The 15,467-nt window shown below is 43.9% G+C and overlaps 1 protein-coding gene across 7 annotated transcripts in view; it reads right to left on the bottom strand.

The window, feature by feature from the left end:
- STARD13 (StAR related lipid transfer domain containing 13) overlaps window positions 1–15,467 on the bottom strand; it is a 518,446-nt gene that overhangs the window by 27,059 nt on the left and 475,920 nt on the right. For all 7 annotated transcript variants that reach the window (XM_045016174.1, XM_045016165.1, XM_045016200.1 and 4 more), the window contains 2 exons: window positions 8,835–8,898; window positions 665–2,046 (listed from right to left, as the gene is read on the bottom strand). In XM_045016174.1, the coding sequence (XP_044872109.1) occupies window positions 665–2,046; window positions 8,835–8,898 (1,446 nt within the window). The remainder of the gene's footprint in view (window positions 1–664; window positions 2,047–8,834; window positions 8,899–15,467) is intronic.

Raw genomic sequence — 15,467 nt, 5'->3', positions numbered from 1 at the left:
ACTGCACATTCAGACACCCTCACCCCCAGCAGTGCAGCTTCACAAAGTCCCTTATTCAGGCCTGTGTCTTCAGGGCACAACTGAGCCCCTTCTCTCAAATTCACAAAATTCATTAATAATGCAGAATCAGTTTCCAAACGCTCGGTGTCACTTAGGGAGGTCCAACCTAACATTTCTATTAACAAATTTCTATTAACCAACTTTGGGCTTTGGGGAAACACTGTAAATTCTACATAAGAGCACAGGGCCACTTTTTCAAAGCAGACTCTAATCTTGTGCATGAAAATTTGGTTCCTGCCTCTGTTTGCACAAACTGATGGGCATATTTTAGAGGCCAGTTTGAATATACATCCCATTGTGAATATGACACCACGTTTTTGAACTAAAATACTTTGTGGAAGAAAGCGTGCACTGTAGTTTGCTCTATTACGATGACTCCCCACCTTTTTCATACCAGGGCCCTCTTCTCCTAGAAGTTGCCATTCCATCTAGCTGGGTCCCCTCTCCCAATTTAGCAATATGGGCAAGGCAGGGTGATCATGACGCTTTGACAACTGTTCACAATGCTCAGATAGTGTGCCCCAGCTTTATTATATCATTTTTCACAACCTACCCATTAATAATGAAAAATAGAAGGAATTATTTAAGGAATTATGCTACCAACCTGTTTGGCCTGGTGAGAGATGCCCCTACACCAGAGTCTCTCCTGTCCCTAATACCAGTGGTTTCTGATTCATTGAAGGATGTTCCATCTCTGTCCATATCACTGGGTGTAGTACGACCATCAGAAACAGAGTTCCCTTCAAAGTCTAATGTGATTTGGGTGGGCAACTGGAATGGCAACGATGCAGATTCCCCAACCAATAAATCATTGCTTTGCAGCTCTGGCTGTAAATCCTTTGACCAGTGGTTTACAACCTCTTTAAGTCCATTGACATGCTGCAAAATGTCATCTAAATGAGGGAAAAGCTCATCTTTTTCCAAGTCCAAAAGGTCTCCAGTGCTGGCGTACAAGTGGGAACCTGGCACATTGTCATAAATACTAACTCTACTCTCTTTAGGACAGCAAGCCATGAGTCTGGGCTCTTTAGGAGTAGAGCACTTCTGTTTGCCCAAAGAGATGCTGCCTGTCCTCCAGTTTACACTATTACTGTTGTCAGTTGGTGAGAGACTTTCAATGGAAAGTGCCTTTGGAAAAGTTCCAGGTTTGTGGTCCTTGGGAATATGCACAACCAGGTTCTCTTGGGAGTGAAATTCATTTTTACGGTTTTCGTCTACCACTTGTCTCAGGGCTGTTCCAGCAAGAACGTCCAGGTCTTCCAGGTACATACCACCTCGCTTGTTTGTTTCATAACACTTGCGTTCCTTAAAACATGGTGTGCTCATGCCACTGCTGCTGTTTTCTGACTGACTACTGTCACTGCTGGATTTGGCAGAAAAGGAAAGTCCTCTTTTGGCTGCATCTCCATTCACTATCTGCATGCAGTGCATGTCCTTTAAGGATTTTGGCTCATGTTGAAGAACAGGTCCGCTTATCTCTAAGACACCAGGCCTTCCCAAGCCCTTTAGTTTTCCATGTGCACCTCTAGGCTTTAGTGTCTCCATGCGCTTGAGAAAGGTCTTGGCTCTCGTTTGTGTTGGTTTCTCATACTTAAGGTTACAGGAGTAATTTGTGGTCTCCTTTGGAACCTGGGAGAGGGTACAGCTGATGGGAGTGGTGTAACGTGTAAGTGTGTTTTCTATACTATGCTGTCCTGAGCAGTCACATATCTCCCTGATAGTGCTGTTGATACCAGACTGATGCCGACTGTCACTTCCCCCACTGCTCTCGCTGTGAATAGACGAGACTTCAGGCTCACTCAGATCAGTAAGGACACTCTCACTGCTAGGGGTGTTTTTCATTTTAATGTCCCCTGAAGACCCATGTCTATCTGATCGGTGAAGCAAAGTGTCAATGTCGTCCACCCGAGACCATCTTCTGCTCGTCCTTTGGAAAGTCCATTTATTACTGATGGCACAGAAGTCTTCTTCATCTGAGTCTTCACTCTGGAAAACAGCATGTTACACTTTGTTCAACAGAGAACTTTTCTTTCTTTTTCTGATTACATTGTAACAAACATGAACCCTTTGCTCATACAGTGAAAGCTATAGACGGCAACGTGGCTCTAGAAGACTAGTCTGTTCTTAGCATAATGGATATCAGCTCTTTTACTGCAGCCTTTCTCATTCCAGAGCAAAGACACTGCAATTAACATGCTACCATAGAAGGAATAAGCCTGTTCCTGCCTTGTAGTGCTCACGAGTGGACTATGTGCCCATGCAGGGCCTGTTGACTTCAGCAGGGCTTTGAGCAGGCACAAGCAATCTGCCTGCATGCTGCACAATGCTGGATTGCGGCCTAAGCAGTTCTTTAAGAATACAGGGGGTTGATTTTCAAGGGCACAAATAGCAGTTAGATACCTAACTTTCCCTTTCTCACAGCAGTGTTGGATGGATAAATACATTAAAAATTATGAGGTTATGAGATGCTACAGTAACAGGGCCATGTGCATACCTCAAGCAAACTATCCCCCGTTACATTTTGTTTTGCTGTGAGAAGTAAACAGACATTTGCAATGGCAGCAGGAAAACCTAGTTAATCATCTGAATTAACCTGTAGGAAGATTAAGTCTTAAGTTAGATTTGTTCATTTATACACACATACCCCCCCAGACAAAAATAAACATTTACAGATAAAATACCAAGCACCATAAGCTATGATAACAATGTAGTAATTGAGTAAAATAAAATGAAAAAATCATTAAAATAAAAAGATCCTAAGGTCAATATGAGATTGTTACTCAGTTGTCCCAGACAAAATTGATAAATTGTCAGCTTGGGCCATGCAGTTTTTGTTTAGCTCACTACTCACTAACAAGCTGATCCAAAGCCCACTGAAGTAAATTAGAGTCTTTCCATTGACTCTGAAGCAGTCCCGTACCAAGCTATTCCTGTACAGTTGTTTTAAAGTAGAACAAACTAACTTCACCTATGACATTGAAACAGTCATCTTATCCTCCCTCATTCCTGGAAGCAGCAGTAAGGCAGTAAAATACGACAGGCTGTCAGACTAAAACAAGGTGTAAACTAAAAAGACTATTTTGGGACTGGAAAATTCTCATTTTAAAAATCTATTCTTAGCAGTATTTTTATATGCCATTCTGATGGCAAAGTGTATTATCTCCCAGCAGTCTAGAACCTGGCTGCTTAATCTTATTGGAAAATGTAAAATAATTTGTAAAATACATCTTAAATAAAACAAGTTTGAAAGATGTACATTGTGATGTAATCAGTAAAGTGGCAGATCACCCTAAAACCATATTGTTGTTGTAAGCTTTTGCCAGGTCATCACTTAAAGCTTGACACATCAATTTTAGATCTTGTCCAAACTGTAAAATAAAATAAAACTGCTAAACTAGAAAAGTTGTTTTGATTCATTTCTGCATTATGTATAACAAGTAGCACACATTTCTCCTACAGCTGACGTGAGTTCACAGGAGTAAATGCCTTAGTTCTGCAGCTAGGGGCAGCAAACAATTAAGCAGCTAGAGAAGCAGCAGAAAAAGCTAGAAACAGCTGGTCCTGCTTTGGTAATCTTTTCTGCAGGGAAAGGGATGGACTATTTGACAGCTATGCCTTCTGATTCTGTGTGACAGCTTGTTATTGAAGGGGGAATTCATGGGCAGGAGGACTGAAAACAAGCGAGGCACTTATAAAATCCACCTGTTATGGTCTTACTAGTGCCACAACAGGAATATTTAAAAAAAACACATTAGGGTAGAAATTTTAAATATTTTAACCATTATTTTATAAGAATATAAGAATGGCCATACTGGGTCAGACCAAAGGTCCATCTAGTCTAGTATCCTGACTTCCAACAGTGGCCAATGCCAGGTGCCCCAGTGGGAATGAACAGAACAGGTAATCATCAAGTGAATCATCCCCTCTCGCCCATTCCCAGTGTAACGCAGACAGAGCCCAGTCGTCGGCATTGAACCTGGGACCTCTGGAGCTAAATGCATGATCCTCTACTGCATGAGCTAAAAGTCATATGCCTCTTAGCTAAGGCTATAGCAGACTCATTAATCTCTAAGTGGGCTCGGTGCCACCAGAGGGGACAGAACACCACATTCAGGAGGTGTGTGGGTTACACTAGCTTCTGGCAAACAGAGGCTAGAGACACCATCCCTGCCCATCCTGGCTAATAGCCATTCATTTTATATGTATAGTTGGGATTATGTTTCCCAGTGTGCATTGCTTTGCATTTATCAACATTGAATTCCATCTGCCATTATAAAGCAGTCCACTGCCTAGGTGCTGAGGGCCCTGTACCACACAATAATAAAATGCTAAGCTACACTGCAAACATAATAAAAGACACTGAGGCAGATCCTCAGCTGGTATAAATTGTGAGAACTCCACTGAAGTCATTGGAGCTATGACAATGAGGATCTAGTCCCTTTGTCTTAAAACCCAAAGAAATAAAGCTAAAGTGGTGGAAACAATGCACAAGAAAATTCAGGGAGAAGGGGAGTGTGATGGGAAAGGGCAGTAAATATGAAGCCAACAGTGTTTCTACTTAAAATATCCTTAGGAGGACAAAAGGCTTAAAGATACTTTTAAACAGTGGCTAGAGATGAACATGAACAGTGGTGGGGAATGAGTTCTACATCCCAGCACAACAGAGCCAGGATTACTTGTTGACTAGAGCTGGTTGGAAAATGGATTCCCCCCCTAGAATTTTGCAGTGAAAATGAGAAAAAGCTTTGTCATGTTGAAATTTTCCATGGAAAATTGTCAGCTTTCCTTGAAAAATCAAAAACATAACATTTTTGATTCTGTAATGTCATCTTGGTTCCTCATGAGAGGTGCCTGATGCTGCCATTCCCTCCTATAGATTGGGCTCCATGGTCGGACTACATCTCCCACTATGCACCTGCTGAGGGGAAGATGGTGAATCACAGCAGTCACATGAGTTGTTTGGCAGTTGTTGTGCCAAACCCCCTCACACTGTATCAAAAAGACATTCTCTGCGATAATATTTGGAAGGCTCCAAAAGGGATGTTGGAACCCATGAACAGCCTGAATCCCCTAGTGCTCTTGTTAGATATCAGATTGCCCTGATAACATAGAAATAATCCTACAAAAGGTAATGATGAGTCTCCCAATGAAGATGGCAATTACTGCTAGTTACGATGATATGATGATATTTATATTTGCCCACTAAGAACAGATTGCATTCAACAATTCATTTCACACAGGCAACTGACCAGTGAGTTTGAGTCTCTACTGACCTAGGGTGAATTCAAATACTGCAATTTTGTAATGAAAGGCTCTGGATCTAATGCCACTGCCTCAGGTGTATAATTTATAAAGAAATCAGTTTGAAATACTGTAGCATCCTATCTTACTAAAAGCTTACAGCATGTCATAGACTTTTCCGAATAAGATTTCTCATTGTTGTTTACAATGGGGAATAGGAAAGAGTTTCTCCCTTCAAAGTTAACTGTCACCATCCCATCAACTTCAGCAATATATGTGGAATTGCCCCAGTGTGTCGGGACAGAGGAGCATTCTCACATATTTTCCTTCTTTTGTTCTATAACATCCACTTGGATTCTCAGCTTCCATTCTGCTGTGGTACCCCAGCATGCATTATACTAGTGATGTCCATGGAGCCTAGAAAGGAGGCGGGTAAATGCCACTTTTACATTCTTGCCTTGTTTTGCAAGATTTTTTAAAAATATTATTTTATACCCTCTGGAGCCATCTGTGGCTCAGCATCTATTGAGTGTGATCCCCACTGCTGACTCAAACAGGTCTTCTCAAGGCCTCAGAACATTGCTTCTGATCCAATGATCTTCCTCCTCTCACCCAACTTCCGTTCCCACCTCCCAGCATCTGTCTATGTAAACAGTAATCAAGAACCCAGAGGACTCCAACAGGCATGTGCAGGGTGCCCTCTAATATCATTATGAGTAGGAAGGAGAGGAGGGGCAGGTTTCATTAAGAGTGACTGGCAGCATTTGCCAGAGACTCAGGGAGCGCTTTTGATACATAATTCATTCAAATTGGTTAAAAAGAGAAAAACCCTGATTAAGGGCATATTTTCCTCAAACCTGAGATAGGCACCAACAAAATGCAATAAAGCCGGTTTATTTTGAATGGAATTTTGCCAAATTTTTCTAGCTGGGGCAGGAATCCACATGAATCCACAGCTGCAAAAGGCAGCTAATCCAAAGGCTAATTTTTGTCTGTCCAAATCATTTAAGGGAATATTTATAGCACAATATATGAAGATTTAGCTGTGTAAATCTCATTGAAGTTAATGGAAACTGAATGACTAAATCACTCACATGGCAAATGTATCTCTTCGAGTGATGTGTGGTCGGGTAGGTGGAGGGGGGGAGAGTGAGTGGAACAGGCTTTCACCCAGATTAGCTTTCCCGATAATGCTGTTTGGCAGCTTGCTTAGCTATGTTTTCATGAATCAGTCAAGCAGGTGCAGACTAGAACTGTGCAAAACATTCATGTTGAACTCTGAACCAGGTAATAGTAGGCTACTTCTGTGTTCCAGTAAGACAGCTTATTGTAAAGGCTATTTGCACAAACAGCATTTAGACCACAGGAACATTTCCCAGATCTGTTGTTGTTGAGTAGAGACACAATTGCAAGCTCTTCCATGCATTCTTTTACTGTCCAGTCTCCCCGCCCTCAGTCTCCCACCCAGACCCCAATATTTCTTTGATTCCTAGTCCTCCTCCCCACCCTTCACATTTCTTTATCCCCACAATTTCCTCTGCTCCAGTCATCCTCCATGCCTGCTGACCCAACTCTCATTCCTGCCCCTGCACATTCTCCTGTTCCCTCATCCTCTCTTGCCTCATACACCTATGGGGGCAAGTTTACACTGAGCGTTGGTTGTCTAGCTTCTGTTGCGCTGAAATGGTGGCTAAGTTTACTAGGGCACTTCCACTTGTCAAGGCTGTAGGGAAATAGCGGCCATGCTAAATAAGGGCAATCTGTGAGTTCAGTTCCATTCAGAACAATGGGGGATGGCGGCTTTCTTTAGTAACAGCAAAGACAGAGAGAAAATCCTTGTCTCTTCCTGACATAAAGAGCAGCTTTAAAAAAAAAAGGCCATGCCCCCAAACCACCCACCTAAAATCATGGTGTTTGCAATAATATCACAAGAGGTCTCTGCCTCTGAAGAGGCAAGGTTGTGGGGGTGGGGAAGAAGAAGGGCCAGTTGTCCACCACCAGAGAAGTGATAGGGGTCAGTTGGCCATTCCTTGAATGTTTTAGGATGAGAGGAGAGAGGTGGGGATTTTAAATTTACCAAAAAATGAGGACAGAAGGCATCTGCACTGAAACTGGCAGATCTGGCACAGCCACGAACTGCATCTACACAGATTTTGGTGGTGCAGAAAACCCTACACTGTGAATTAGACCCTAAATTGTCAAACTCCACTTTCCCTTTTGCTGATCTGGAATGGATGCAGGGGGAAAGGGCAAGAAGTAACATTTCACCAATTTTTAAATAGCATAGCCAGTGTTCATCCATGTTTTGCTTTCTCTATTCCCTCTCTTATTTAAGCCGCAAGGTCTTTGATAAAAATAAGAAAAATGAAACCACCTAAAGCAGCTAAATGGTGCAGTGGGCTTAGTGCATTAGGTTTTCCCCAGTGAGACTTGGGTGTATATTTCAACACTGAAATGAATTTGGATGAGCTGAGTCTCTTCCTATAGCACACATTTGTCCACATCATAAAGCCACCACACTGTTTGGTGGATTGGCACTCTGTTCTAGAGAGGCCAGAACAGGGATTTAACATGAAGGTTACATGCACTTATCAAAGGCAGGAAAACCCCCGCAAGTCTCAAGTTGGAAAAAAGTATGGGACGTCACAGTTTGGAAGAGAATGGCCAGAAAGGATGCTGGACAGGCTGTTTGATGAATATCGCACACAAGAACAATCTGGCATGAATAGAGGTAAGAAAATGTCTGGACAGCTTCTGTCTGAATTCCTTTACATAGACAGCAGGATAGAAATAGATAAAACTGCCAGTGGTATCAAGAGAAGCACCTCCTATGGGCAGTTTTCAAAAGTGTTAGACAAACACTCTGAGGGAAAAAGTGATACAGTATATAGCAACATCTCTCAGAACCAGACTTCCATTATATGGTGTTGCTTATAAAGTGCCCTTGGGCCAATGTCACAAGTGAACTAAAAAGCTCAACTGTTATGCTGGATCCATTACAATTTTTTTAAAATCAGTAAACATTTTCTGCATTCCTTATCAAAACCCTTTAAGCCTTAAATATTGCCTGTGTTAGACAAGGAGGTTGTAAGAACGCCATGGGTTATTTTCATATTGTTAACTGGTAGTAAGTCAGCACGAGAAAGAAGGAAAGCTATTGTTTATACAGAAGCTTCCATTTTTTCCTGGAAGGATTTTCCATTATGTGATCACATGGCATGGGGAAATGTGACAATACACTATAATACCAAGGCATAATATCCTTTTCCCCTTGACTGGAACTGAACAGATATAACATTTAAATTACTGCATGTGTCTATGTAAATCTTTTAACACTGACTCTGCTGTACTATTCACAGCTATTTATTTTTAATTCACATTTAAAGGCCCTGATTAGGAAACCATCCCTATTCAGGATAGCACTTAAATACATGCTTAGAGTTAAACATGCTTAACTTGAACTTAAGTGCTTTCTTGATTTGGGGCCTGATTGCAGGAGTTCTCATTACAATGGTAAGAACAAAGATACTTGCCTTTTTCCTTTGGAAGTTCACATCGAGTTTCATTGAGGCACACTTGTTCAATGTGTTCAGTCGTCTAGAGGTAAAGCAAAATTCAAAGATTAGCATCCCACTAATTCAAGAGCATGACTTCTCATGATTTCAAAAGTTATCCTTTCATCTGCTTGTGGGGTTGTAACTTTACACAGCAGGATTCACTACACTTCATTTTGTTCCATGCTACAGACTTGTGCATCAGAAGGGCATGTCACCGCTGTCACTACCTAATGCCTAGCTCTTCATCCACCCATCACAAAGCACTTTATAAAGGCTATAAAGATCATTAAACCCATTTTACAGCTGGCTTAAATGAGGCACAGAGTGAAAATGTGACTTGCCCACTGTGTGTATGTTATCATTCTAAAACCCCTAACAAATGTTATGAGATCTCAAAGGATTTATTAGAACCACAAAAAGTGCATTTAAGATTTGATTCCTCACTTTAGGCATTTAGGGCTAGATCCACAAAGGGGACTTAGAGTAAGAATTGCAAAGCCTAACTTCTAAGCACTCTGCTACCTAGGAGAATCCTCAGTCCTGAGTTAGGCACCCAGGCTCCCTATACACTGCATGGGGAGAGTTAGTTGCTTAAGAATAGGATTCACAACAGCCAACACGCTGAGTGAGGAGCCACCTAACCTAGCCAATAGGAAATGTCAAGAAGATGGGTTTGCCATAAGCCCTGCCCCTCAAGGGATGTTCAGCACCTAAAAGGAGGTGCCTCCTTCTGCTTGGGATTCACAGCTGTGAACCCTCTCCTGGAGTTAAGCACCTACACCAGGTCAGTCCTTTCTTGGAAAAACTGAGGGAGGAGGAGGAGCTGTCACCATGCCCCATTTATACTCACTAGCTTAGCACTTAGAGCCTATCTAAATAAAGTTGCTATGGTGTTACTGTCACTTCAAAATGGAATAAGCCAATACACTCCTGCAAAATCAGCTCATCTCTCTGTGTGGCTGTACCAGGTAGCTAACTGATAGACTCAAGTTTTTAGAGGTGATTTCCTGACCTGATATTCAGCGCTACTGAGAATTTGCAATTCTCTCTGAAATTGCTCAGCACCTCAATCAGGTCATCAATCTTTAACTCCAGAAGTCAGCAACAGAATGGGAACTGGAGAGGTATCTGCTGAAAAGCCGAGGGATAGTGTAAGCTTTGTGTCTCCACACACCTCAAGAGGTGATATTGCCAGCAGCTTTCTAAATAGTTTAAAAAGGAGCCCTATGTTCATCACCTATCTGCAACTGATGAAGAGGAGAAAATGGAGTAGAAAGAGGAAACATTCCAGATTCAAGGGGCAAAGTCTCTCCTTGCCATCAGTGCAATGTGATATGCACTTGAATGAGCAAATAATTATACATGGGAGAAGGGGAAATAGGATCCTACAGACAATGGCTTAAATTTTGCCCTCATTTATATTCAGGTACCCCACAGAATTCTATGGCGTTGCTCTGGTCTAACCAAAGGCACAATTTGTCTCAATATTTTAAAAGAGGCCTCCAGCTCCCTTGTGGAAAGATACTGAAATAATTTGGTCAAACAAACAATGAAAACAAAAGCAATTCGTTTTTCACTGACCCTATCAGAACGCAAGTATTATTTCAGTACTGAAGCGGAAGAGTTGATCTCATTACTTAGCTGGATTGGAGACAGAGAAAGCTACAGTATTATGATGACTGCTTTCTGAACCCACTCCATCAAAACACAGAACTATCTTCTAATAGGAACCAGGAACTCAACCCCTGCTTTTAGATTTAGCCATCTATAAAACAATGGCATGCTTTCTGAGGTTCTTCCAATATTGTGAAAAGATTCTGCTTGTGAAATTAGAGGACCAATGATCAGATTTATTAGCTTTCCTGTTACCGGCATCTGAAATTAAATCCAGTCTGTTTGAACTTCTCACACACTGTTGATGTGCCAATGGCAGCAGACAGCTTTCCCCATCTGCTTATATCCGTTACATGAATGATAGCCAAACCCTCACAGAAACAAAAGGCTCTGATGGCAAAAAGACTGTCACTGATGTTCTGATCAAAGACAGAGAGGCCACTGAGATGCTACCTACACTTTCACGTCACTCCCTCAAGTCATGGGAGAGGGCTGTATAGTTAGAACTTTAACAAAACATGACATCTGAGCTTGAAGGAAAGACAGTAAAATCCATGCCAAAGAAACAATCCAGAGTTTAGCTCAGGAGGGTTGGGCCTTTTAAAAATATTTATGGATGTACCAAAACACTTGTCAGGAAAGCTGCACAAAATTTGAGGAAAGCTTGCAAATCATACTATAAAAACAGCAACACTGACGTCAATTTAATGTGTCCTTCACAGCACAATGGCAGCACAATTTGAATCATCAACGTCATATGTCTCTGATATAGTACCTAGGCATTCAATTTTTGTTGTTCCTGTCTTTCATACTGTAAGCTCTTCAGCCTCAGGAACTGTCTTCCTTTTGTGACATGCACAGCACCAAACAGTGATTAATAAATAAATAATAATATAGTACAGCAGAAGCTGTGTAATTGGGCAGCCCAGTGGGTGGCCTATTGTCCCACTTAAACAGCCTTCCAGATTATCCTCAGACATCCTTAAAGTGGCTTGGAACTGTATTAACTCCATTTGGGTCTGGACTGCAGCTGCTCAGTAGCAGCTGCAGGGGAACGCAGCCAATGGCATGCCAAGGTCACACAGAAGCTATGCTGCCAGGAGGCACTAAGTGCAACTGCATAGCATGGAGGGGTCAGCCACCTAGGCCCCTGCTGATCTAGGGCACCTTTTGCGGTGACACCTTTATCTCCAAGATACGTGGGTTTGAGAGAACTCAGCCCCCCAAACTCTGTGGCTTCTCAAGGGGATGATCTGCAGGAAACTTTGCCAGCAGCCTAGCCTCCTATTATGGGTTAGTCTATGGGAGGGGGATACCTGATCCTGTGTTAGGAGACTGCATAGGAGCCAAGGACTGAACACTGAGGACACTGTGCTGCTGTAGTGCGTTTGGTGAAAATGCGCTACGCCGATTGGAGAGTGCTCTCCTGTCGGCATAATTACTCCACCTCCGTGAGAGGCGGAAGCTATGCCGGCGGGAGAGCGATGTGGATGGTGCTAGGTCAATGTAACTTGCGTTGCTCAGGGGGTGGCTTTTTCACTATATTATAACTATATTCAGTGCTTTCATTTTCTCTTTTACACTATATTATAACACAAAAAACATTGTTGAAATAAAGTTAAAGGGCTGACTTCTGTTCACAAAAGCTGAGAAATTCAGAGCCTAAGTTCTAGCGGTAAAAGTCTGTGTGAGAGGGTCCAGAGTTCAAACTCTGCTCGGTCTAAAGAGCTGCTCTGATAGTTCAGCTTCAAAGTTACGCTGCAAATGAAAAATCTATGTAGTTGAGCTGAATGTCTCACTAATCAGGCTAAAGGCTTGGTCATGCATTCTTTTGAAGTCAGTGGGAGTTTTGAGATTGGGTCCTATGAGGGACATTCAGCACACACAAATAATAGTTGCCTTTCTTTGTTTTCCATTTTACAAGTGAATGTCATGGTCAGGTGTTTCCTACATGACACCCCAGCATGCATCTTGTGTAATGCCCCGCCATCACAGAGCACTGGGAGGGCCTGGAGCTTGCTTACAGTGGTCAGATAAGCTATGGGGGTTAAAGTATACTGCATGGTTTTGAAAAATGTGATAGCTAATAAAATACAGATGCTTGTAAGTGTGTGACTGGCCAGCACAATTCGTTGTTCCTGTTGAAATAGAATCTTGAAATTGAGCACACTCATTCACATGGGCCACTGAATATAGGGAAATAAAAACTGACCCTTCCCCTGTCCCTCAGAGGTCCCACTAGGTCAGTATAACAATTAAAATATTGACAATAATGATTTCTGAGAGGCTCTCTTGTTGGGTATGAGGCCTCTCCATTTGGAGAAATTAAGTACAGCTGTGGGCCAGCAAGGTTCCATTTGCCCCAATTTAACACACAAACTTGTCAGAAAGGTGTGTCTATGTATAGACCTTGGGACACAAATATCGACAGCCAGATGCACCCAACGGCTCTCAACTAAGAGTTGATCGTATTACAATGAAAATCTGGGATCTGAAAAGATATCCTTCCAAACAATTTAATCTCTGGCAGAACAATGGTTCTGCCCCTGCCTGTATGGTAGATACAGTCTTTACTCTCCCCATACAGCTATGGATTAGACTAGTGGTGCCCAAATGTTTCCTGTCGCTTCCCCCGACCTTTACCAGTACTGAAATATGTTTCCTGCCCCCCCTATTACGCACAGCCTTCTTCCTCAGCAGAGGAGCTTGGGCTGAAGGCGGAGTTGGGGGCGGAACTGGGGATGGGGAAGGAGTTGGGGCTAGAGGTGGAGCTGGAGGTGGAGCTGGAGCTGGCCTGGGGATAGAGAATGAGGCCAGAGCTGGGCGAGGGTGGAGCAGGGGGTGGAGTGGAGCTGTGACTGGAGGCAGAGCTGGGCTGGGGGCAGAGCAGGGGGTGGAGTGGAGCTGCGCCTGGGGGTGAGTTGGTCTGGGGGCAGAGTGGGGCTGGGTGGCGCTCTCACCCCGTCTCCCCATGGGGGCTGGCCCGGGCCCTGCCTCCCACTCACTGGCAGCCCCACCGATCAGCACCTCCCGCTCCCAACCCACACCTCCCAATCAGCTGTTTCATGGGGTGCAGGAGGCTCGGGGCGGGGGGAGGAGCAATGGCATGGCAGGCTCAGGGGAGGGGCAGAAAGGGGTGGAGTGGGGGCAGGGCCTGAGCAGTGAGCACCCCTGGCCCATTGGAAAGTTGATGCCTGTAGCTCCAGCCCCAGAGTCGGTGCCTATACAAGGAGCCGCATATTAACCTCTGAAGAGCCGCATGTGGCCCTGGAGCCACAGGTTTGCCACCTCTGCCCTAGACTATACCAGAGCCTAGAACACAGCCCCGTGTTATGGTGGATCGATGACACACCTCTCCAGCTGCTACTTTGTTCTCCAGACTCTCATCTTCCATTTAAAAACAGGTCTCTAACTGTTCCGATTGCAAACAAATCCTCAAAAATGTTAGCCGGGTGTGACCGCTGCATGGATGTTTTCGTGCGTTTACACAGAGCTCGGAACAGCAGCTCTGTGAATGTGAACTGCCCCACTAATCTCAGTGAGGTGTTAACTCAGATGCCCAATAATCATAATTTAAATGTCAGCACTGTTAACTATTTAATTACTCATGTAAGAAAGGAGAGGCAGGATCACATACCTGCATAATTTACTGTGAGTGAGGCCATGTTTTCATGCCACAAGTAGGTGGCCTTTGGGTGATACCACCACCACTTTGTTTCCCCCATCAATCAAAAATGAACCTAGACATAGGAGCCTGGCAGACTCCACGGGCACATTCAAGCCCCTCTGCTGGACAGCCAAGCTCAAAGAGCCCAATGGAGCTCAGAGAGCAGCACAGTCATATCCTGAACATCTGTGCAATCTACTGCAATCTACTGCAGTTACACTTCTATTTCCAGCATGCCAGTGCCTGTACATCTACCCGAGTTGGATATGACATCCCCAGCTCGAGTGTAGATGTATCCTGAGGGACCTTTTCCGCTGGCTTCTCCCAAACCCCGCTCTGAAGTCCCCTGCCACAGGCTCATCACTCCTTGCATTTATATCACCCCATATGCAGTGGGTCTAAGATGTCTGGAACCAATAATCACTTCCAGGCTTAATGTGTTACTGACATTGTGAAAGCTACAGTTTCATGTAGTGGACCCAGCCTTATTATGGGCCTGATGCACCCTTGTACCCACCCAGGTGGAGAGTAGCAGAACCCAGCCCAAGTGGAGCACGGGAGAAAGAAAAGGGGAGCAGTCAGTGCCTTTGCAGTGTCATTTCCTCTCCCTACCCAAAGCCCTTTTCCAGGACTACCACAAGGCAGGTGCTCCACAGCTGGTGAGGGGTTAGGGTGGGGCAAAGCAGAAGCAGTGTGTGGCACACTCCCAACAGGCAAAGAACAAAATGCGACACAAACAGAAACATATTAACTCTCTGGCAAGGGTGGAGCTGTGAGCATCTGCAACTGGGTGTTTATACAGCACCTGGTGTAACCCACACACCTCCTGGGTGTGGTGTTCTGTCCCAGCTAGTAGCATGGAGACCACTTAGAGAGAGAGAGATTAATGAGTCTGCTCTACAACCTTAGTTAACAGGCATATGGCTTTTAGTTCATGTGGTAGAGGCTCATGCATTTAGCTCCAGAGGTCCCAGGTTTGATCCTGCCCGCCAACGATGGGGGGCTGTTGGCGTTACACTAGCACAATGGGGTCCTAGTCACTGACTAGGGCTGCGGTACTACAATTTAACAACAACAACAACTGAGAGCCAATGGCAGCATAGTAGCACACGAGCCTGGCTGTCAGAGGGAAGAAGGTTCTGGGCAATGGGGTTGCTTCGTGTTTGTGGTAGTCAGGGGCAGAGTTACCCAGGTGTTACCCACACACAGATCCCTAATTTATGCTGGGTTTGCTGGTGCTATTCTCTCCAAAAGGCAATCAGCCTCACTCCATTGATGAGATGGGCTGATAGATTTGGGCCCTTTTTAAACCTTGTGAATTTTCAGGG

This window comes from Mauremys mutica, chromosome 1, assembly GCF_020497125.1.
Source record: "Mauremys mutica isolate MM-2020 ecotype Southern chromosome 1, ASM2049712v1, whole genome shotgun sequence".
Classification (NCBI taxonomy): domain Eukaryota; kingdom Metazoa; phylum Chordata; order Testudines; family Geoemydidae; genus Mauremys; species Mauremys mutica.
The sequence above is the reverse complement of the archived record's forward strand: the minus strand, read 5'-3'. Positions and strand labels throughout refer to the sequence as shown.